The sequence below is a fragment of the Peromyscus californicus genome, unplaced genomic scaffold (genome assembly GCF_007827085.1).
Source record: "Peromyscus californicus insignis strain IS unplaced genomic scaffold, ASM782708v3 Scaffold_6__1_contigs__length_162567912, whole genome shotgun sequence".
NCBI classification, from domain to species: Eukaryota; Metazoa; Chordata; class Mammalia; order Rodentia; family Cricetidae; genus Peromyscus; species Peromyscus californicus.
The window spans coordinates 7537611-7563224 of record NW_026294584.1 but is presented as its reverse complement, the minus strand read 5'-3'; the positions used below and the strand labels follow the sequence as shown (position 1 = coordinate 7563224).

At 37.6% G+C, this 25614-nt stretch overlaps 1 protein-coding gene across 3 annotated transcripts in view; it reads left to right on the top strand.

Annotated features, from left to right (window-relative positions):
• Hgf (hepatocyte growth factor) overlaps window positions 1-25614 on the top strand; it is a 65100-nt gene that overhangs the window by 16937 nt on the left and 22549 nt on the right. For 2 of the 3 annotated variants that reach the window (XM_052721209.1, XM_052721207.1), the window contains exons 6-10: window positions 1126-1268; window positions 5636-5756; window positions 7117-7235; window positions 20353-20527; window positions 24340-24467. In XM_052721209.1, coding sequence (XP_052577169.1) covers window positions 1126-1268; window positions 5636-5756; window positions 7117-7235; window positions 20353-20527; window positions 24340-24467 — 686 coding nt within the window. The remainder of the gene's footprint in view (window positions 1-1125; window positions 1269-5635; window positions 5757-7116; window positions 7236-20352; window positions 20528-24339; window positions 24468-25614) is intronic. The other variant, XM_052721208.1, reaches the window with a different exon arrangement.

The following is a 25614-nucleotide window of genomic DNA, read 5'->3' as shown; positions in this document are numbered from 1 at the left end:
ATTGACCAGTCAGCAACACACTTGACATACAGACCATCCCACAGCACTTCCCCTTTTCTTTTATTTTGAAATGTGGTGGTATTGTGTTCCCCAAAATATTGTGTACCTTAATAAACTTATCTGGGGTCAGAGAACAGAAAAGCCACAAGATACTTAGGCTAGAAAATGATTTCTCTTGCTGGAGGATACTTCTGGGTCACAGACGAGCATTAGATCTTTAGATATTTTAAGTGAAGTTATTAAATTGATTCAATACACCTAATGACACACACTTATGGACTAAAACTGAGAACACCAAACCACAATCTCAGCCATCATTATCGAATCGTTTAAAGAGAGTAAGCCATTTGATTCCTTGTTATGACACTGACAATAATGAGTAGGGTGTGTTTAATTATAGGTGCCATTTGTCAAGTGTCCCATCAACTCCTTGAACCTGTCAAAACAGCCATATGAAGTCTAAGTTGTTACAAGCTCTGGGTTTCCTTAGTGAATTAGTGGGCTAACAATTTGGAGGGGTTGAATTATCTGCTGGGATGGATCTCAAAGTTGGTGTCAGAAAGAATTGAAAATGGTATCCAGGCTTATCTTGATCCTGTATTCTTGGCTCATGCTGTGTTATCAATCTTTTTCTCAATTGTGAAGAAACAAGCGTGTGTGTGTGTGTGTGTGTGTGTGTGTGTGTGTGTGTGTGTGCGTGCGTGCGTGTGTGTGTGTGTGTGTGTGTGTGTGTGTGACCCCGGATCAGCAGTGTATGGGTGAGATCACATGCAGAGATGACGGCTCAGGGTTTCCTAAGTCTGAGAGTTTGTTACCTGTGATTTGGAGTGTTGAAATTGTATTGTATAAAATATAATTGTATTTCAGAACATTTGGGCTTGAGGAGATTCAGAGGCTAGTAATTACTAATTTGATTTGGGATACAGAAGTTCAGTTAGGTAAATTGTAATAAAATTCAAATAGTTAATATTGGCAATGGCAAAATTGAAGTACAAGTACACTGTTACATGAGATAGACACATTTCTCTACTTTGGGGGAAAGCATACCCAGTAACCCGTATGATTAATAGGCCAACACTAAGGTTGCATGCTCTTATACTGTGATGATTATCATTTTAAAACTAGCTTTTTGCCTTCGAGCTATCGCGGTAAAGACCTACAGGAAAACTACTGTCGAAATCCTCGAGGGGAAGAAGGGGGACCCTGGTGTTTCACAAGCAATCCAGAGGTACGCTACGAAGTCTGTGACATTCCTCAGTGTTCAGAAGGTAAATGAACCTGAATGCTACATGGGCACTACCCGCCCCCCATGTGTAGAACTGTAACTCATGATAAAGGTTAACAACAATGAATCGTTTACAAAGAGTATGTTGTTCATTTAAGTGCAAGCATAGATAGTTACGGGAGCGTTCTCACAATGCATCACAAACTTGTGGTCAGCAGATTCATGTAAGGTAACAGAGCCAGTTACCAACATGAATTTCAATATCAGCCTGGAATAGCCTTCTGGGGAAAGGAACACTGAGCATTTACTTGTTCACTTAAGCCTACCTACCTCTAATTCTGCTCCCATAGACCACCTGAGAGGACCTAGAGTCTAGGTCAACCTTTAGGGGTCACATATCAGATATCCTGCATATCATATATTTACATTATGATCCGTAACAGTGACAAAATCACATTTATGAAGTGGCAACCAAGCACTGCTATGGTTGGGGGTCACCACAACAGGAGGAACTGTATTACAGGGTTGCAGCGTTAGGAAGGTTGAGAACCACTGACCTAGATAAAACTAGTCTGTTATTTGTAGTTCTGGTGCTGTTCGACCACCTGCTTCTGGAGAGAAATGGTTTAAACTGCTCTGAAGCAGCACAGTCCAGGTTGATTAGATTCAAGAGAAGATATGCCAGGGTTTCCCTAAACTGAACATTTCCGTAGGATTTTGGTGTTATGTGACTAAAACCAGGTGTGAGGCGTGACTGTAACTCAGTGCCGTTCAAAATAGTATCTGAAAAGATCAAAGCTTTGATCCCAAGCTGCCTTGAAGGTGAGCACCTAAGCCATGTTCTCACTTCTTGGCCTGTGTTCTTGGTGTGAAAGAGCTCTATATTCTCTTTTGCATTGGAAAGCTAAATGACCAGCAAGGTGATGGAGTGACCTTTTCAGCATTGTATGTAGTTTCATTTTTCTCAGTTATTTGGCTACAGAATAAATTGAGTTTTTCAGTTTTGTCAAAGCTCCTATGATTTCACAAATCCAGATGAAACACAGATTAAATAATTTTCAGATTTATTAGGATTTTGAAGTACTTGGGGAAGGGAAGATACTTCTGGAATGCTGTCCATTTTTATAGTAGGATATCATACCTGTTTATTAACCCAGTATTTTCTATATCCTCCATTTTATATTATGTTGCTATTTATTACCAAACAAGTAAAGGCATTGTTAGCTAATTGTCATGGAGAAGGTTAATATGTTTGTCATTAATTAAGTTGCAACCCTTGACTTCATGTGCTAGACAGTTTGTCTTTGTAAATTCCTACTTTCCAGTCCATGTCATATTCTGTTCCCTCCAACATCTTCATTGTTTTCTTTTCTTTTAAAAATAATAAACTTATCTGTGATAACATTATGAATAAGTCTGTTTTGTATGAATAAGTCTGTAATTCATATTTGTCTCTAAATTACACATGGAAGAAAATAAACGTCCACTTTTAGAGGAATCTCCACAATCATAATTTTCTGAGATTGAGAATCATTGGCAAATATGTTTATTGTTTTTGTTGGGTGTGAGAAAGTCTTTTTGAGGGCAGGTAATGTGTTCAAACTTTACACAACCTGACTCTTGCATTACCTTCCTAGTTCTTATTGGGGTGTGGTTTTTAACCCCTGTCTATTTGTAAAATACTTTGACACTCAGAAGTGACATAAAATAAAAGTGCTAGAAAAGAAGTACTTTAAAACACTCTTGTTTTTAGCTATCCTTTGGAGCATATAATTCCTTAATACTCTTTAATTGTGTGAGGTCATGAAGCATCTATTAGAAGAGACCATCGTTCACTAGTGTGGAAGACGTGTGGTGCTGTTGGTCACTGTATCACTAAAAGTTGCAGATAAGCTCTTTCTGGAGGTCTGACATCAGAATAAGCCTTTAGAAGTGAATGGACACCTGCCCTGTAGGCTAAACATGTTCCAGGCCACATGAGTTGAACAGTGAGATTTTAAATTCAAGCTAAAATGAGCCAAGTTTTATATGTATTTTAATGAAGAGAATTCAAAATAAGCAACATTGTCAATACACCCCTGAGCAATAGAACTACTACTAAGGATATTACAAAACATGAAAAAACTAACATACATATGATTTGAATAGAAATGTGAAGAACTCTCAAAATCCACTGAGTTTAAACAATTTCATTGAGTTGGCTCTCTTTGTTTTAGGTTTAATTTATTGAGCGGTAAGTTGCAAAGATTATCTCATTATAAATGAGTTAGTAATTATCAAGTAGCTTTGTATATTTGAAATTAATAAAATACTATGATCAAATTTTGTTTTGTAGTTTTTAAAAGGGAGACTGTTTGGGTCTCTCAGAGGCCTGTTCATTTCTTACACCAACAATGGCTTTGCCTCCTAAAACTTAACAATTTTTTCAAACTTATACCTAATTTATTTTTTGTCATGTATTACCACCATTAATTGCATATTTGTTCCTATATATTTTGTTGATTTTTATCTAGACTTTAAAGTCCAGGAAAATCTCATCTCCTAAAAACAAATCTCCCAAACACATGAAGTTTAGACTATATCACACAGTGAAGTCCTGTTGCCAGCAGCTCCAGAGTCTTCTGAGACCTTATTACTGATACCCAGTCCAAACCTGCTCAACAAGGATTTGACAGTTAAGGAGAGCTGAAGGTGATCTTTAGGCTCATTAAATGTGGAGGCATGCTAATCTGCCACATTTGTTCTGGAAAGTAGTCATGTTATGTATGCAGTCATTAATTTCATCTTCATAGCAACTTTTTTCCTAATGCTCTTAAAATCTGAATCTGAAAATATTTTATAATAATTCTCAAGGTAATGCTTCCCAAAAAATAATTACATTCAATTTTATTGGCAGATATATTACAAACTGCAAAAACAGTTAGGAGTAGTACATTACAATGGAACTAGATAATCTACTTTTCACTGGATACAAAGGAGTCAGAAACAATAACAAACGTAGCACCATTTTCACTGAAAGTCTCAAAGCTTAACATCCTTCAAAAAAATGGGGAGAACTAATGGAATTTGTTCCATTCAAATGGAAAGCTGTACTGTGATGAGGCATAACCCATGGGGAGCATTTCAGGGTGGAGACTGCGATGATTAAACTGAACACCTTTAGTCATGAGCTCTCACACCACCCTCATTTATAGTCTAGGTGCCTCTGGACTGTATCTTGGGCAATTTCCATATCTCATGAAAGGAACTGAACTGGTCCTTTGTCTTAACTCATGGTTATCCTATACGAAAAGAAAGTAGATGGTCCACTCAAATACATGGATCCTATATTCCAGACAGCTAACAATTAATGTCCTGTTACGTTATTAAAGTAAACATTTCAAATGAAGAGACCATTCTGATGCCACATACCAAAACACTCCCAATATTTATTAGGCAAGAGTCCAGCAGATAAATTAATTTTAACATTAATATCTTTCCTCACTTCAGCTAAAGTTAGATGATCAGTGCTCAGCAGATACAAATGATGTGTTTGGGGAAGTTGGCCGGATTCGTAGGAGAGCCAAGCAGTGATTTATTCCACAGGATGCTTGCTATGCTACAAATCAACCTTCTGTTCGAGAGATCTCATTTGCAACTAGTTGATGTGACTCTGTTTTCTGTGTGACTTGAGACCAGCCAGAGGTGAACAATTAATTAACCCACAGAATCATCAGTAGGATCCTGCATAATTAGATCAGCTTATACATTTTTTAAAGAGTGGGTGCGTGGAGTTCAGTAGCAGGTCATCTTCTGTCCTAAGGTAGGTAAGAATGTTAGCTTGCCCACCTACTCAGCATGAACAGCTACTAACAGAATAGACTTCTAACTATGTATATATATATGTGCATATATTTATATGTAAAAGCTTGTTTTTTAAGTTGTATCAGACCAAATGTTTGATTGGTCTCTTAAGTATGTCAATTCTTAATGGACAGTATGAATATAATATATACTCAGTGGAAGTCACAAGATCATAATGTGTGTGTTTAGATGGCAAGTGTAAAGAGAGCTGCTAGTGTGTCAGTGATACAAATAAGATCCTGCACAGTAGTTCACAGGGGAACAGTCTGCAAGGGCCCATCTTATATTTCCAATTTTGATGTATTTTTGAATAATTATTGAAAACTAGGCAATATTCTGTCCTTATGCTAAATCTGAATGGCATTAACTTAAAAATATTGAAATTACATGATATATTCCATAGGTATCATTTTATACTGCTATTTATGGGTTTAAGATCCCAATTTAAAATTAGTATGGTATGTATGGCTGTTTAATAATAACTGATTAATTTGCTGTTCTAAACAGAACAATGGTATCGGTTTTACTGCTAGAAACAATTAACACAGCATACTTTAATTTTATTAGTTGAATGCATGACCTGCAATGGTGAGAGCTACCGGGGTCCCATGGATCACACAGAGTCAGGCAAGACCTGTCAGCGCTGGGATCATCAGACACCACACCGGCACAAATTCTTGCCTGAAAGGTAAAATCTCACCGGATCTCGCTCCCATAGATGTCTCTTTACAAGCTGTTGTTCATTCTGCAACAAACCACCATGGAAAATCTCCCTCTGTGCTTTCCTTACAGCACACAGGCAGATAATGTGGAATTAGCCTTAATATTCTGGCTTCTGCCACAGCTGTTTAGGTTTGCAGAACATAATCTTGGGGTGATAGGATTTATGATAAGACATTTGAGACCAGTAGCTACACTTTTAATTGAGCTGCTAAAGTAAGGAAGATTGTTGAGCAACACTGCCAGTGAGGTCAGAATGGCACCTTCTCTTGTTTCCCATAGCAATAAACAAACAGACCAAAACAAAACAAAACAAACAGTACAATGTGGCTAATAAGGTAATGGCTACTTTGATAGACCCAGCCTTTTGGCAGATAGTGTAATGTTAAGTACAAACATATTCCTTACAGTATCTTCAGATGCTTAGGCCACATGTCTCACACCTTAACATAGTTCATGTATATAGTGAAAAGAAAGACGCATAAAACAATTCTCTGGCTGTTTTATCCTCATGTATTTTAAAATTGCCAAAATTTCATGTGAAAAATTTGAGTTGAGAAAAAGAACAAAATGAAATTAATTTTATAATAAAGAATTAAAATTCAAATAATTAGACTATTCTATCCCCACCTTCCTTTAGAAATTGGTGTAAATTGCTTTTTTAAAAAAATTTCTCTATGTTTTTGTTTATTTCTTCTTTTTGTTCCTGTAAATAAAATGAAAACTCTGTTTTGTAAATGTGTGTCATGTCTTTTAAGTAAGACCAGAAAGGATATGGTAGCAATTAAATTCAAATCACCAGTTCAGGGTGCTGCTAATTTAAAGGGAGGTGGGATGTGGGGAAAGTGGTGTGATGGAGTTTGTCTCTTGCGCTGGTGGAGGTGAGGGCATGACCTAGCAAGGCTCCATTTCCAAAATTGAGCTGTCATTAGTAGCAGAGCTCTTGAAAACGGACTTCAGTTTGAAGTTTAAGCCTGCCCTAGAAAAGAACGTGCTCCCTTAATGAGCATTCTACACAAGGTCATGTTGGTGGAATCTGTCTTTAATTGGACTCTGTGAAAAAGCGATGCAGTTGGAGATCCTAACTTGTAGACAGGTCCAAAATGGACCTGCCTTAGTAACAAAGAGGGAGATACTGCATCCCTAATGAAATGTATAAGTGGAATTGGGCAGTTGGTGACTGGCAGGCCCTATAAAGGAAGAGGTGGGAAACCCATTCTTTTCCACGTTCTAGCATCTAAGCTGAGTGGAAAGCTATTCTGGGAACTGAGGACTGTGTGGTGTTTTCAGGCAGATTTACGTGACACTTTCGTTGGTGTGGTTTGCAGATATCCCGACAAGGGCTTTGATGATAATTATTGCCGCAATCCTGATGGCAAGCCGAGGCCATGGTGCTATACCCTTGACCCTGACACCCCTTGGGAGTATTGTGCAATTAAAATGTGCGGTAAGTTAGGATCAAATTTATTGCTTCCTTTCCTTCTAACAGACTGGATCTAAGCAACAATTATTAGGAAGATAGGTTAACAACTATTATACTTGGTATCTTGGTATGCATGAGTTTTAGTATTCTAAGGCTGTGTTGTATCATAGCACACAATCTTTTCAATTTCCATATAACAATTGTTTTGAATGTGATTCATCCATTAATATACACATATAAACACGTTTATACATATGACAGTAAATACTTGCAGTTTAATGCTACCAAGAAATTTTTTTTAAAGTTCAAAGAGTAAGAAAATTAACAGGGAATATGTACATCATTACGAAGTTTTTATGTCAGCAACCACTTTGGAGTTTGGCACCTTCTCCTGGATCCTTTCAGAGAGAAAACTGCCTTTTCTCTCTGAGTTGCAGCTTGAGCATCATCTGATAGCAAATTTCTTTTAGATAAAGGTAGACCCTCAATGGGGAAGACTATGCCTCACTGAAGCTTCTCACGGGTGTTTGCAATCTCTAGAGAGTGATGTCTTCCCTCTGGCTAGCCTGGAACAAACGGCCTACATTTTGTTTCAATTTGCTTTGTTCCTAAGTTCTGTTTCTAGATGCTGGCCCTTAGCTAAATGCTCAGGAGAGAAGCTAAATCTTGTATCCTCTTACTTCTGATATCCCTTTAAATTTATGCACATGGTCCTCCCTTTTATACCTAATCTAGGTTTTTTTCTCCTCTTTGAAATTATACTATGTAATAGTAATTAGAGACATGCTTTTACATGATTAAAGTTCTTATTTTTGCAGCTGGAATATAAAATGCTTTACAATCAATTGAAGTGCACGTATTTATGAAGATATAATAATGTTATAAATTGCTTGATAGTTTGAAGTTATGTATTGGTACAGAGATATATAAAGAAATGATCAAATAATGTGATATGTCCACACCCAGCATTACATGAAATTATGAGACCACGGTAGATATTTGATGTTTCCCTGAAGCAGGCTGATGAGGAATGTCTTCTGAATACTCCCCACAACATTATCCAGGGTGTTGAACTGTCAGTCTATTTTGTAGACCCACTAATAAAAGAAAGTATTTAGGCAAGACCTAGAGACGGGACACAGCATGTGTGAAGTGATCACAGACTCTGGAACCTGTCTGCTGAAACACAGTGTTCCAGGGACATTGAATCATTTGTTTTGTCCTTTAAAATCTAAGATGACTCCTGTGACAGTGTTGCTCTGTTGAGACTGGATTAGTTCCACCCACTGACTTATTTAATCATACTCATCTTTCCATCTTTTTAGATCAGTTAGACACAATACCCCAATTGTTTCTCTCTTATTGTTTGTGTTCTAGGCATTATTAAAACCCTCTCCTGGAATAAGGGCTAGTAGACACACACACTGAATGCACTGCGAAGCAGTCCATGAATGCACACTCATACCACACGAACACACATTTATATGTACACTCACATACACATTCACCTTTTGATTGGCACATGTATACTGGGAAACCTAAATGCTGTTCTTGTCTGGTTCTAAACCAAATCATGAGGATGTTTTAAAAAGAGATTGGGAAAAGAAATAAAGAATGATACTTTCATTATTATCCTTTCCTGCTTTTTGCAACTAAGGCACATATCTAGTACAATCCTAATTTGACTTTAATACATTGTCTTGAGTTTTAAAAACACTAGAAACATTGAAAAAAGATATTTAAAAATACATTAAACACTTTTATGACATTTGTCAACATAGATTATTAATAATTGTTTATCTCTAACTGTCATATAGTCATATATGTATGTACACATATGTGCTTATGCTTGTGTGTATGTCCTACAATCATAGGAAATTTGATAACTCACTTCAACATATGAACTTATTTCAGAGCAGTATAATGAGATGAGAAATAAAAGACACTCCCACAAAAGTACATGAAATACAGGCTATAAAGAAGTAAAGTATAAATCAGAGGGGCAGGCAGTGAGTAGACAAAGTGGGAAAGTATGTGAACAGCGTTCAAGAGGGTGAGTGTAAACTCTGTATGTCACATTGGGAGGAATTGAAGTGGGGTGAAGAAAGAGCGGGTTTCCCAGGGTGTTGTATATGCAATTATGTGAGAGGTATTAATCCAAGGATGGGAAGTGCCTGTGTCAGATGGGGTCCTTGTAAATCCACTCTCCTGGATGTTGTTGGGGAGTGTCATTAGTGAGTAGTGACAGAAAAGTCTTGACTCTGAGGCAATGTCAACCAGCAGACAGGGACATGAACAAGGCTCTTTGCCACTTCCTGTGAGGCAGGGATTTGCTGAGCAACTGCTATGTGCCACACACTTCATTAGTTGCAAAGGATAAATTTGACTGAGCTGGACAAAGTGATTACATTGATATTTCAGAGCTTTAGCATGAACTGCCAAAGCATAGCTTGGTAACACTGTCTTGATAGCAAAATTCATGAGTTTCAGAGCCACAATTTGAATGCTATTATTTATTTTTCTCATGAATGAGCACCAAGTTAGTGCCTGTCACTCTTTCTAAGCTTTTGTCCTATGGTCAGCGTGTCCCTGGAAGTGGAGGATGGATGTTGCTCACTGTCTGCAAATGTGTGCCAGAGTGCTCTGCAGAAAGCCTCTTGTCCTTCCCCACAAAGGGATAGCTCCACAAATATCAGAAACCCACAAACATTTCAGCTGTATAACATTTGACGGTCCAAAGCATATGACAATTTAGGATGCTACAAACAAATAACAACATTGTAAATCCTGTGTGGTGCCTGAATGGAATACTGGCTTTCCTATTTATGCTTTTCTCTGGGACAAGTTCATATTTTGCATGTTTGTTTTGCATATTAGTCAGAAATAATGTTGGTTGCGATTAATTGTATCAGCTACATTAGTCTTCTGGTGCTCATGAACCTCCCTTGTGACTAATGTCCCTTAGAAAGCTTCACTGATGTTTAAGTCAATTTACAAATTTCTTGGACTGAAAGTGCTTTCTACTCTACCATTGGGATCCTCAACATATCTCTGTGGGTTATGTGAGCCAATGCTTGCTATTTTATAAATTAAAAGCATGTCAATTCATTAGTAATGGTGAAAACATTGGCTAGTAATACATGCAGTTTTAATAAGAAAATCTTTAATTTTCAGAAATAAAGAAATAAATTGGTGACATTTTAGTCTTTTGTTCTTTCTTGACTTCCTTTCTTTCTTTCTTTCTTTCTTTCTTTCTTTCTTTCTTTCTTTCTTTCTTTCTTTCTTTCTTTCTTTCTTTCTTTCTTTCTCTAATTTTTTAGTGTCATCTAAATAGAAGGCAGCCAGGCATGCTTCAGTATTTTGATCACAAATGACCTTATAGTACTATTGTGAAGATAGTCTTGATTCTGCAGGCACCTGGGGTTCTCAGGAATGTCAAGTATCCCTGAAAGCACTTTTCTGTTGAGTTAGATCACTGTCCATTGCTTTGGTCCCTTGGAGTGCATGGATTAGAAAACACCTGTTGCCTGCTCCAATTGATCTCAATTTCTTATCACCAGTAACTTATCTACCTGGTGACTTCTGTCAGATCTTTCTCTCTGAATTTCTTCATTAATCTTGCAGAAGGGTCTGTTCTGTGATTGAAGTTCTCATTTGCAACGATCTTTTATCTAGTTCAGAATCTGAAATCCTACAGTAAACCCAGCACTGTAACTCTCCCCGTAGTTCCTGTGTGGTACTCTACCTAGAGCTGTCTGTATAGTGTCCTGTGAATGTCTTAATTGGCCATTTTGTTTCATCACTGTTCCCTTTATCCCCAAAAGTATCATTTTTCACCATCAGTACTTGGATGAACGATCTGTTGAGTGGACTTATTATTCTATTTACTGTTTCCCTTTCCATTTTCTTTTTCACACTACAAAACCAGTGACTTGTTTATGAATCATGGTTTTACTATGTGGCCCTGGTTGACTTGATAATCTCTGTGTAGACCCAACTGGCCAATTCACTGAGATCTGCCTGCCTCTGCCTCCTGAGTACTAGGATTAAACATATGTGCCACAATGCCCAGTTAAATACCTTCTCCTATCCTTTGTTATATATTCACAAAATATAAACATCTCCTTTCATATCTTAATTAGTCTGAATCTTCAGGTATCTTTTTAATTTTTATTTTTAGTCTCTCTACCCAAATCTGTAGACTCTAATTAAGCAGGGTACTTGGATATTGCAGGAGTTCAGTAGAGAGCTGTTGATGAACGAAGAGACTTGGAATTTTTCCTTGTCTTTTACGTTTCTTGGTGTTTTTTCTCTGAACCTTGTTTGCACATAAACAAGGCCTAACGTGTTGTTCCACAGCTCTCTCTCACTGCCTCAGCTCACACACAGCTTTTCTTTTCGTCTTGTCTTATCTCACTTCTGTTATCCTCTTCTTCTTTTCCTTTTTATTTATTTTTTTTAATTTGTAGATGATTTGTATTTGACCAGAGACAATTCAGAAGTATGTGCTGCTCAGGTCTTACATAGCTCGAGCATCCGTTTGTGGCATGAAAATGGACTGAATTGTACATTCCCTAAATTTAAATACTGTAGCCTTAAATCCCCATAGGATTACATTTTGGCATAAGTATTTTAGAAGGGATTTAACATTAAGTAGAGTTCTAAGATAGAGCCAAAAGCTAGTAGCAATGGTGGTCTTATAACAAAAGGAAGGCAGTTCTCTCCCTCTGTTCCTCCATCATTCGAGGACAAGGCAAGAAGCCAGCCATCTACCAGCCAAACAAGCCCTCATTAGGGGCCTGTGGGCCAGAACCTTGTTCTTAGACTTCCCAGTCTCTCGACTATGCAAGTAAGTTACCGTCGCTTAAACTCCCATGTCCTCAGCATTTTGTTATTACAAAATAGCCATTGGTAACAAATACAAAAGTCTTCCTTGTAGTAAAACTCAATATTAACCTCTTTAAAAGATGGTATCATTATCTTTAAAACTTCAGTGCACTCATGCTGGGAAAATATTTATGACAAATTGTCTCCCTTCTTAAAAAAATCTGACTGTTTCACTGAGTTTTATTGGGAAGTCCAAGGCCAGAGCAGAGACTCAGAGAAATAAAATTGTATTATATTCTCAGTCGGGAAAAAAGTCATGCTATCAATACCCTTCTCAAGGGAAAAGTCTTTCACTTGGATGGCTTTTCTAAGTCATCTTCTAAGAAATAATAATGTAGACTTGAAGACCTTTCATGAATGCCTTTTCTCCTGTGTATTTTGTACCAGAAAAGTCTTGGAGAAAGTCCAGAGAAATGTTTCAGTATGAATACTGACTTCACTTGGAGAGCAAACGTGCAAGCAATTTGAGGTTTGTGCTTTGGAGGTCTTTACTACTTTCCCATGTCAACTTTAAAGCAAGAAGCTCTTTAAATTTACAGTGGGCCTGATCCTGCCCTCTGTGTTCCAAGGAGCACAAGTCCTATTGACAGAAGAGTGGCTTTGCATACTGTACTCAAGTCTTTGGGGACCAGCATGAGGTGAATTCTGTGTTTCATTGCCCCTCAGTAGCTATGTTTATGACACTTTGAGGGGGAATGAACTCCAGGGAAAATCAGGTGTTCCTTCACTGGCGTGTTAAGCAATTTTTTATTAACTATTGAAAAAAAAAATAGGAATATGGGGCTAGGGAGGTACATCAGGGTCAGTGGGTAAGGGTGATTATAAGTATGAGGACCTGAGTCTGTATCCCTAGCATTCATGTGAGAGTAGGGAACCTCTCTCTTTCTTCTGGTCTCTGCATATGTACACACAACACACACACACACACACACACACACACACACACACACACACACACACACACACGAGAGTAGAGGGTGTCAGGCTCCTTACCTTGCTTGGGAAATCTGAATTATTTTTGGCAAGGATTATAACTTGGTGAAATATTGTGAATGTAAGGGTTTACCTGTCTGTATAAAGCTTAGAAAGCCCTGGGTGGAGCTCATTGAGACTCTTACACTCTAGCTCCCATTCATAGACATCCATTTAAAACATGCAGTTTCTCTGTAAAGAACTGACAAGATCTTCACAGAGAACATTAATTAAATTTATTTGCTTACTTACTTATTTATCTAAGATAGGGTGTTTTTATATAGTCCAAGCTGGTCTTGATCTCATGAACCACCCTCTTTAGCCCGCCAAATGCTGGGTTACAGGTGTATGCTACCATGCCTGGATTAATTTGTTATTAGTGATCTGTTTCTACTTAAGCCTGTTTGGGAAAAGATGTTTACCCTAGGAATTAGATAAATCAATCCCCTTTATCTAAAAATATCTATTTAAACTTGCAAACTGCCTTCAAATATTCTGGCAACCAGATCACACTGAATTCAAACCAGCAAAGTGAAACAAATGTTCCAAGAAGCTTCCACTGTATTTGATGGTTTTGTAAGACAGTGGAAATTTCAATAGCAGATATTGTGTTCCTTAAAGTATTTCCAAAGAGAAAACTTGGTGTCAGTCATCAAGGACAAGCATTCCTCCACTGCCAGGCCATGGAGAAGCACTTCTATATCTTCACATCTGTGTCCAAAGCCTGGCCACCACTGACACTCCTGGCAAAATATTTTAATTTGAGGAATTCTCAAAAGAGTTCCTGGTATGTTCAGCGTGAACTTGCAAAAGTATTTGTGTGTGTGGTGATGATGTATTTTAAAAGTATGTTCTTTTATCTCAAGTTGATCAGCTCCAGCAGATACTTGGCTGTGATGCTGTTCCTCTTTTACTCTTAGTATGGCCACGAGAGATGCCTCAAACCTTCCTCCATCTGGGTCCCACGTTGAAGATGACGTACAGAGGAGTGCCTTCTCCTCTGCTTGACAGTCCTTCCCAAATCAACTACCACGAAGGGTTTGTTTCTCTCTTGCTGCAGGCTTTGGAGTTCATATGGTCGGTCGGGCAGCAGAGGAGCCTAGCTTACCGCAGTTCAGAAACAAGATATTTCATTTGTATCACAGTCAAGTGGTCTGTGGACAAATCATTTATCATGGATAATATCATTCATCAGATGATATTTAGTGCACAGCTTCAAATAGTCTCATAATAAGTCTTATTGGTGAAAATTACTTAGTTACTCTAAGTAGTTGTACTAATATATCTTCATTCATCCAAAGTATTTATTGTATGCACTGTAGAACTATGTAGTTCTTGATAAGGTCACTTCTAGGAGCTGAATGTGAAGTGAAATAAATACAGAAGTACTAATCCTGAATTTAGTATTATAATTTGTGGTTAAAATTAAGATTCATTTCTAATAAATTAAAACAAGGAAAAATAAAAACTAAGATATTTCAGATTCTATACAGTTATAGATGCTCATTAATAGGTAAAATTATGATCATTACTTACATATTTTCATCTTTATGAAGCTTAATGAAACATAACATTTATTTGACATATTAATTTTTCATATATAGTGTCTGAGCATTTTATAATTTTGGTTATTAAAAAGATTTTGTTTTCTGCCTCTAAATTAGAATATTTTTGTGCAATCCCAACCCCCTATTTTGTGTGTTTGTGGCATATGTATGTGTGAATGTGTGCATATGTGTATGTGTGTGTGCAAACACATTTGTGTCTGTGCATGTGTTGTGGAGACTAGAGTCTGACATCATGGTTCTTTCTCAATTATTCTCCATTTTCAGTTTTTGGGACAGGGTCTCTAAACTTGTAACTCATTGATTTGGCTGGGCTATCTAAGCAATCACCTCCAGGGATCTGCCTGTCCCCACTGATCCAACAAACTGTGTTGGTTTACAGTACCTGCTGGCAGACCCATCTTTATGTAGATGCTGCAGATCTGAAGTCAAGTGCTCCAGTTTGAGAGAAGGTGTTTTAGTGGCTGAACCCTCGTAACTTTGGTTTTATGTTACTGTACTAGTGTGTGTGTGTGTGTGTGTGTGTGTGTGTGTGTGTGTGTGTGTGCGTGCTCTCGTGCGTGCGTGCGTGCATGTGCGTTTTCTTTTAGTGAATACTGACTTTTAAAACTACTTTCCATCAAAATCTGTAAAATACCCCCCTGAAGTGGTAAACATGGTGGTTGATGTCTGTAATCCCATTTGGGAGGCTGAAAAGGAAGACATCTCTGTGTAAAAAAACCCCAAAACTCAAATAATAATTATGACAATAATAATGATGATAACAATGATATAAAATGATGTAGTATTTAGAAATGTGAATGAAAGTTAAGATGAATAGTCAATTTAATGGTTTAAATGATAAGTATCTTATAATTACATTTAAAAGTGGAATGTTATTTAATTAACTCAGGTTGGAAACTTCTCCAGCAGAGATAAAGTTTATTCTAGTAATACGGGCTTCTCAACTTGACCCTGACATTACAGTGGGTAAAACAGTGAGGCATTTTCCTAATGTCATACAATTGGTTTTCTTTGTTTTAATTAATCTTTCTTGCAATACATTTTTAACATATTCTGCCCCTCTCCAATCTCCTCCCTGATCTTCTCACTTACTTACCCATCCAACTTCAGGTTATTTTTCTCTTTGATTTTATTAGAGTTAGCATTTATACATTGAATGTTTTCCAGAAATTAAAAAATGAGCCCACTCATTGAAATTATTTATCTTCTATTGGTATTTTAAGCTTTTTTACTTCTCAAGTTTTTCTGATAATTCTGTTACTGCTCACAACCACTCATTGTTTCTGTCAGATATTGATTTCCTAATAAGTTACTGTAGATGTAACCAACCTTCTTATTAAATAAGAAACACAGAACCAATGCAAAGAAGAAAGCCAAGAGGTCAGAGCTAAGAGCTAAAACCTTACCCTTCCTCCTGCGGTGGTCCTACCTCTCCGAACCAGAGCTACCCCTGTGTTAAAGTCTTTATATAGAGTTCTTGTTCTGCCTTCTCATTGGTTGTAAACCCAACCACATGACCGCCTCCTCACGGCCTGTCTGTATAGGCCTCCAGGTTTTCCATGATTGGTATTGATTAAAGGCATGTGTATCCAATAATGGCTGTATCCCTGAACACACAGAGACTTACCCAGCTCTGCCTACCAAGTGCTGGGATTACAAGAGTACGCCACCACTGCCCTGCTTTCCTATGGCTTGCTAATAGCTCTGACCCTCAGGCAACTTTATTTATTAACATACAAATAACATTTTAATACAAATAAAATATCACCATAAGTTACAGTCATCTTTACTAATCTTAGTGATCTTCTTCTCACTAAACACACGTCAACTTGTCTTTGAATTGAATACTCTATATAGCCTTTCAGATATTAACTCTCATAGGTTTCATTCAATATTTAAGGTCATACTGAAAAATGAACAGCAGTGAGTTGAGGCAGAATGCCCTGCTTTCCAGATATCCCTCTGGCATCGATTTTTCTATTTAAAAGAAGCTTCACACAGTAGACAAGGCAATCTTCAGAACCTGTTTATATATAAAAACATGCCATTAGGTAATGACCAAATTCGAAGTTATGTCTGACTGTTTTATCTTTTCATTTTTCCATTTTTGGTTAGTATCTGTCAGGTCAGAGTATGTTCATTTCTTTGGAATGAAGTCTGAACCAATTTCTCAGGGAAACTATTGCCCATATCTATTCTATGTGGCCCTGACTGAGGTCCAGGGACATGGAGCTGTGGTTCACAGGAGCACAGGAGCAGTATACCAAGGATAGTGCTGGGGATGAACAGGCCACCAGTAAACAGAAAAGAAAACACAAATAAGGAGATCAGTAAAGAAAAAAGAAATAAAGTGATTAAGACAGGTGATATAACTCCGAAAAGACTAAAGACTAAAAGAAGTATGTTTTTTTTTTTTTTCTTTGTTACTGACACCTCCAACTGTGAACTCCATTCTATTTTCTGGATTCAAGTTCTTATTGCTTTCATCAGTTTGGTGTGTAAGAACTTGTGCTTAAAGAGCCAAGCATCTTAGTCTCTCTTACGTTTCTATAACAGAGAGGATCACAGAATCTTAGGATTCTGGTGGCTGCAAGTTCAAGGCTAAATCACAGCATGTGGTGAGGCATTGATATTGCATTGCACATCTTGGAAGGCAGAAAAGCAAGTAGATATATGAGAAGAACAAACACAAAGAGGCTTTGCTTGGTTGATCCACCTTCAGTAGAATGAACCCAGTCTTTTAAGGAGGTGTGAATGTCTCTTAAGTACTTGATCGTTAGTCATCATCATCATCTGTTTTGTTTTTTCCCTGAGACAGAGTTTCTCTGTGTAGTCTTGCCTGTACTGGAACTCCTTCTGTAGACCAGGTTGGCTTCGAACTCACAAAGATCTGTCCGCCTCTGCCTCCTGAGTGCTGGGATTAAAGGCGTGCACCACCACTGCCTGGCTTGACTTGATCACTCTTAAAGTCCCCAGCTCCTAACACCAACACAATCAATAGCAACCAGATTTTATCAACAATCCAGAGGAAATGGCCATAATCAAACCATAGCAATGGAGGAACATATGGACTCCTCAAGACATGTTTTTGTCCTTTGTCATACCATAGTATTATAGTAAGGTGTGCAATGTATTAGTACAGGGCTGCTTATCTTAGAGTTATTATCATTCAAATACATCCCACATAAATATACTCTCCTCCAATCACTTGATCCTAACCTATCTGACTTAAACGAATTAACTTTGATAAAATATAGTTATCAAGGACTATGAAATCCATCTTATTTCAAATAATATTAAAAGACTTAATTTTAAAATTAAGTTTTGGTCTTCAGTACAAATTTCTATCTAAGTCATTTAATAGAACAATAATTTTTATTACTTATGAAACTATTATCTATCATTTATCTATTCATCTATATATCATCTACCTACGTATCTGTCATTAATATCACTGTTATTTTATATATTGCTCTCAAACAGCAATATAGAGTTCAACCACCAAACATTTTAATCTTCATTTAAATTTCTTTGTAAATTAAAATATTTCCAAGCCACAGTTTTGTTTTCTAAAGAAGATTCATGAAATATTAAATATTTAAATGAATTAGAGCAAAGTTATTATTTTAGTAAGTTTTCAGGGAAATTAGAGAAAAGCTGTTGTTTCAGTTTCTTTTCCTGTTACTGTGAGAGAATACTCTGACAAAGCAACATAATGGAGAAAGGGTTTATTCTGGCTCCCAGCTTGAGGGGCTGGTTCACGTCATATCTGCAGTTGGGAATCAGGAAGCATCAGTGAGCGCTGCTCTGCTCCCTTCTCTGCCATCCAGGATCCCAGCCACGGAACTGGGGAACTCATACAGTGTGGGCCTTCCCACCTCTATTAAAGTAATCAAGGCCACAAGCGCACTCTGAAGCCCACCTCTACCAATCAAGATTTGGTCAAGTAGAAGTGGTCTTTTGTGTAACTTCATTTTCATTGTTTTGTTTGTATTTAAAAAGCTTTGTAGAACAGCGCGGAAACTTACATAAACATAGCTTAAGGAACTTAATGAAACATCAATCTACATACAAAAGTTAGAAAAAATAAATTTAGAAAAAAGCTGTTTTTTTTTTTAATTTTTATTTTTATTTTGCAATACAATTCAGTTCTACATATCAGCCACAGATTCCCTTGTTCTTCCCCCTATGGCCCCCCTCACCTTCCCCCCAGCACACCCCCCATTCCCACCTCCTCCAGGGCAAAGCCTCCCCAGAGGACTGAGATAAACATGGTAGACTCAGTCCAGGCAGGTCCAGTCCCCTCCTCCCAGGCCGAGCCAAGCGATCCTGCATAGGCCCCAGGTTTCAAACAGCCAACTCATGCAATGAGCACAGGACCTGGTCCCACTGCCTGGATGCCTCCCAAACAGATCAAGCCAATCAATTGTCTCACCCATTCAGAGGGCCTGATCCAGTTGCTGACCCCTCAGCCATTGGTTCATAGTTCATGTGTTTCCATTTGTTTGGCTATTTGTCCCTGTGCTTTTATCCAACCTTGGTCTCAACAGTTCTTGCTCATATAAACCCTCCTCATTCTCGCTAATTGAACTCCCAGAGATCCACCCTGGGCCTAGCCATGGATCTCTGCATCCAGATCCCTCAGTAGTTGGATGGGGTTTCTAGCGCACGCCGGTAGGATTTGCTGAAGGAAGCGGAGGCAGGAGGATCACGAAAAAAGCTGTTTTTAATAATCTTATACTGCTTCATATAGAAAGCATGTATGGACCATTCTGTATTTGTAAAGGTGACCCATCTAGTTCTAGAATGTAATGCCATGGAGAAATTTACTTAAGTCTGAAACAATCTGAGGTTGTTCAAAACTTGGCTTTTATCCGGAGATTGTTGCATGATAATTTGTCATAAAGATAGCTGGGGAGTTTGTTTCTGACTTAATCAAACCAAGTGAAGCTTTATGCATTTTACTTTGGAGTTTGTTCTGAGGGAGGCTGTTGGCATGGTCCAGGCTGGTGTCAAATCTCAGTCATCCCCCTCAGCCATCTGAGTACCCAGATTCTTGTGTACATCCTCACACTTATTTCCGAAAATGTCCTCAGTTGTACTTGGTTGAGAGTACATTCAACATGAAAAGACTGACTCTGGTTTATGACAAAATTAATTTCTTGATTATTTTTACATATTAAAGGAACGTTATGTATATTTGATGGTGTGTGATAGTTGGAAAAGGAAAATAGGAACAACTGTATTTTTTAAATTCCCAAAATTCAGTTGAAAAGACAATAATGTATTAACCTACAAAACATTTACCATATAAAATAAATTTGGTGATGATGAAATTTTTGAGTTTGTATGTACTGAAGATCTTGACTTTAGGAATGACTCTTCAGTCATTTCAGAAAGAACTGATTTCAGCATGTATATTATAGGAATATATGGAAGTAAATATCTTTACAAAACTCTTCATGAAAAATTTAATTTAGGGTTGAAATGAAAGGAAAATTGGAATGGAGATAGTGATATGTTAAATTGAATTTCTGACTCTTTTTAATTTTCATTTAAACTTTAGAAATGATAAGAAAAAAATCCCTGGTACCACAAGTACAATGGGCATTGAATGGGTGCTGGCGAAAGATGATGATGATGATGATGATGATGATGATGATGATGATGAAAGAAAGGTTTCCTTTAAGCTCTTCTTTTTTGTCCACCAATAGCTCCCAGTGCTGTGAATGACACTGATTTCCCTGTGGAAACAACTGAATGCATTCAAGGCCAAGGAGAAGGTTACAGGGGAACCAGCAGCACCATTTGGAATGGAATCCCCTGCCAGCGCTGGGATTCTCAGTACCCTCACCAGCATGATGTAACCCCTGAGAACTTCAAGTGCAAGTGAGTCCATTTTGGAAATGTTGCAAACTTCAGTGGATCCCAGCGAAATGGGGCAGACTGGTCTTTGCTCACTTCTGCATTAGTAACCCTCAAATTTTAGTGGCCTAGGTATACTTAAGGGAAAAATAGGGGATACTCTTATTTTCAGGCCTCATGGAAGCAATTATAAAAAGCATTCTAGGTAGTACTGATCTAGAGGACCAACAAACTGTTTTATAAAACACATCTCTAGTTTCTTCCTCACTGCAATTTTGCTTGTATTTCTTTAAGAAATCTTCTTTAATAAATTAACTTTTCATGATGGCTGTCTTGGTTTAGACTAGACCCTTTTCAAATTTTCTTATTTGTCCAAAGCAAGGCTTACATTTTCTTTCTTTTACAGTGAGGCACACTTTGATTTCCATAAGTGCTTCAAAGTGCTATGTTTTCAGCCTTAGAAGTCTGAGATCAAAATTATTTTCAGTAGTGTAAACATTTTCAATTACTTCTGGATCTGTGAAAATAGTGGGAATCAAAAATATGTAAATCAACCCAAAAAAGCTGGCCTCCAGTATTAATTGCATCATGGATATGAATGCACACACATGGATATGAATCCCTAGCTCCGTGTCCACCATTGTCTTGTTGGATAGCTGCAGCCACACTGCTGTGTATTTTTAAATTCTCCACCTTGTTAGAAGGAACATGAAATAGTCGCCTTTGAAATGGTGGCTTTGCTAGAATAGCACCTATAAATAACATATAATGGCTTTATGTAATTGGCTTTTAATAAGACAACCTGACAGAGCAGGGTGGAAAACTCCACGTTCTAATGGCCCAACTGGAAAGGAAGTTGTGTCTGTGTGTGTGCACATGCATTTGCGTGGTAGTTAATGCACTAGTCTATGTTCTGATTTTGTCTTTATTATTTTATAAGGACATAATTTATGCTGTCATTCTGGTTTACATTCTCATGTCCTTCCTAGAACTCTATCCTCTGTTCCTCAACCAGTATCTCACACCTCAGTGAGACACATGAAACAACAACAAGGAAAGATAGTGAAGGGGCCAAAGGAGGCCATGCTGGTGTCGGTCCACTGTGCTCCCTCTTAGTTATTGCCAACATTCAAATAAGAAATTGTGTTAATCAACAGACATGCTACCACGGGAGGGGAAAGTCCCATGTGGCCCCTTCATGGACAGAGAAACTATAGTCAATGACCACTGAGAGGGATATTAGCCTTACTCATGGATGGGCCCCCGACTCCTGACTGCTTACCCAATACAGAATGGTCAGCTCAGAAACCATGTGCACACAAACAACAGAAATGGGCCAAGCAGCTTACATTTATCTTTGCCTCTATATAAAACAGTAATAATCAAAGAGAGGATGCAAGAGTGGATGGAGGGAGGGAAGGGAAGAAAAGAAGTGATATAATTATATTTTAATTTAAAATGTCAGAATAAGTACACACATGATATAAATTGAAAATAATGCTAGCTATTAAGCACATGAAAATACCAGGGTAACATTTAACTAAGAAGAGGATTGTTATAGAAATTTGGTTTATAAACTGCTTACTTGAAACTGAATCATCAGGAGTTAAATTCTGTATCTTATTGAAATTGAAATTTTCCTTTCTTAGTTAACTTATTGACTAAAGTAACTTGGCATAAATTCCTCTCCAAAGTCTGGGATGTTATAATGCTACTAGAATGTGACAATATTTTGCTCATGATAATGGTTTTCTGTTTCCCGTTTCAAACTATCGGAAACGGGAATATTGGTTATGTCACTGCTTCTATTAAACAGAAGTTTACCCCATACATACAATAATGTAACTGAGCTATGCTGTTTATGATGAGTACACATGAATTATCTAGTAACTAATTCACTTCAGGAATTGTAAATAACTCTTTGACTAAATATATCAAAACATAGAGACAATTTGAGAAAAATCTCCATATTTGTTTGGGTCTATTCCAGGCTAAGCTGGCAGTTTTATGGGTTGATTCTAAAACTAGGCTCATGAAGATCTTCGCAGTTTTAGATTCACTGAATTATCTTGCTTTGAATTGAAAGTTCATAATAATTTAACTGAGCAGTTACGTATTTAGTATTGTAAGTTTATGTGAATTCAATGCAAAATATTATATATATATACTTTATATAGACAGAAAGTTTAAAATGTAATTTTATAATATTGTAAAGGAAATAAAAATTTTATTCATGTTTTCCAGTGACAAATTTGCTCATTGTAGGGGTTCGAATATTGGCTGAACCCTTCCCATGTTATGACTATCCACTGGTCATGTTGTCTCTGACACTTTATTGGGTTTGTGTCAACAAAGAAACAGCCCACAGAATCAACCAACCAGGGCTCATAGGGGCTCACAGAGACTGAACCAACAATCCACGAACCTATATGGGTCTGACCTAGGGCTTCTGCATGTATGTTATGGCTGTAGAGCTAACAGTGGGAGTAGGGGCTGTCTCTGACTCTTTGCCTGCTTTTGAGACCCTTTTTCCTACCTACTGGGTTGCCTCATCCAGCCCTAAATGAGGGGATGTGCCTACTCTTATTGCAACTTGTTATATAGTGTAAGGTTGATATTCCAGGGAGGGCTGCCCTTTTCTGAAGGGAAAGGAGGAGAAATGGTTTTGGGGGAGAGGGGAGACAGGAGGAGAGGAGTGGGGGTAAACTGTGGTCTGGATGTAATATATGAGAGAAAAATAAATAAAAAGGAAAAAAAATAGGGTGGGGGAAGGGAGAAATGATGTAATTATATTTTTATTAAATTTAAAATCTATAATAAGAAAGGAGTTTCTGTCAAGATCTAGTTTGACAAGCTAGATTTACTTGTTAATTTTCTGGCTAAGTGCAAGCTTATGCCTCACAACTTTGTTTCTTGTGTTCCATTTGGGTATTAATAAAATTGAAAAACTCTTAATTATGCTGATATAATCACTATTCTTTCCAGAAGATTATGCACACATTTTTTCACGTTTTGTTTAATATGAACCTTATCGTAAGAAATAAAGACAGGGCTGATGACAGAGCTTAGTGGTAGAATGCTTATAGAGTAACTGCAAACCCCACCACCACCACAGTCAACAGATAAATACAGATAAAAACAGTAAAATAGTTTTAAATATAAAGAACTTTAATAGACATCTTAGACTAGGGAACTCTACATTTCTAATTAAAACACTGATGAATGATATACATGACCTGCATTGACAACTTTCTCCACTCTTAGGCATGTGTATTGTAACTGAGTCTTAATTGTTTAGCAATATTTATAAATAACCTCTCTAAACTGAGAAAAACTTTTTGATTAGAGGAAATCTGTGCACCAAACACATGTATCAAATAAATATATAAATCGAGGAAGAAAGAGATCTTTTGTTTTTATTGCATGTTTGGATTGTTTCAAATTCCATTTTAAATAAAAGAAGTAGCTATTAGTAAGTTTTCTTCTACAAAGAGAATTATGAGTTTCCCCATTGTTTATATATATATATATAAACAAAATATATATATATATAAACTATATATATATATATAAAATCTATATAGTGGGAGTCAAATGTTGCTACTCAGTGAGGAGAACTGAGGGCTGCTGCCTCTCGAGTCCCTCAGGCAGCAGCATGCCTGGAGAACTCTGAGGACAGTGTTTATTTTACAACCCTGGTGAGTATGTGTGCTGTGTACAGAGTTCCCAGTTATTATCACTGCTCTAATCCAAACCATGCAGACATCTGGGACACTAAGAATGTAGTGGTGATAACTTCTCTAGGCGGTTTACCTTAACATGCTTCCTCTCAATAGGGACCTTAGAGAAAATTATTGCCGCAATCCAGATGGGGCTGAATCACCATGGTGTTTTACCACTGATCCAAACATCCGAGTTGGCTACTGCTCGCAAATTCCCAAGTGTGACGTGTCAAGTGGACAAGGTAATAGCTGACATTTTGTAGTAGGGGTGTGATTAAATCTAGGGGAAATGCCTAGAACAGGGACACATTCTGTTTCTTGTTGAACTGTTCTTGAGGCTCACAAGGAAGATCACTGAGCCAGAATGGTATATTTTATATATCCATTTCCTTATTAATTCCTTCAATATTGTTTACTCATTTATTTAGTTAGCCATTATTTAAGAGAGGGTGTGGTTCTAGTTACTGGCTATATAAAACCAGTACCAGTACATAAAACTAAATGTCTGGCTCCAGAGAACTATTTTCTAGTAGGTAGGAAACATGTAAAGTGAAAGTACTAGTGGGTTATTATGTAAATGAGGCTAGACACCAGAGAGAAAAGAGCTGCAAGTGAGAAGTGAGACCTGTTGATCTTTGTGTTTCCAACGTTAGGGTGGATCTTCTGTGTTAAGTATAGGGGGGTTGAAGGAGAGTCTGGAGGACAGAGAGCTACACCCTCCACTCACACATGAAAAGAACATCTTAGGAAACTGGAAATACAAGTAGTTCAAGAGGAGAGGAAAGAGTACTTTAAAAGTTTAATAGGAAATTAATCCCCTCACTCCGGCTGTTGCCCATGAGCAAGATGGATCAGTCAATGAAGTTACAAGGACACTGGAGTTAGAGTGCAATGGCCTTGCAGGAGCTCTCAGCACTGAGAAAGGAGCTGAGAAGTTTGGAATCTGATTGGAGTCTCAGCTGGACCACACTGGATGCCTCATGGAAATAGAATTCCCAGGGTGGGTTCCAGATAGGACGGCCAATGAAGCAGTGCTTCAGCAGATCCTACAAAGGAAAGTGAATGGGACCTAGGTCTTAGTGAAGATGACTTTTCCTGCAGGGATTAAGGAAGACGTCATTGACTTGGAAATGTAGGTACCTTAAGACAGCTGATTCAGGAAGCAGTAGTAGATAGACTGAAGTTCATTCTGTGAAATAGTTGGTCGGTGGTGAACAATGATGTACTCTAGACACGTGTTGGTGTACAATAAATTGAGAATTATCCTCTTAATGATTATGTTCCAGTTCACATAAACTTAAAACTCGTGGCCATTGTGATGAAAGGTACAAGCCCCCCTGAACCTCCATTTCCAGGCTCATCGCCCCTGTATACTCCTGTGTCACTGTT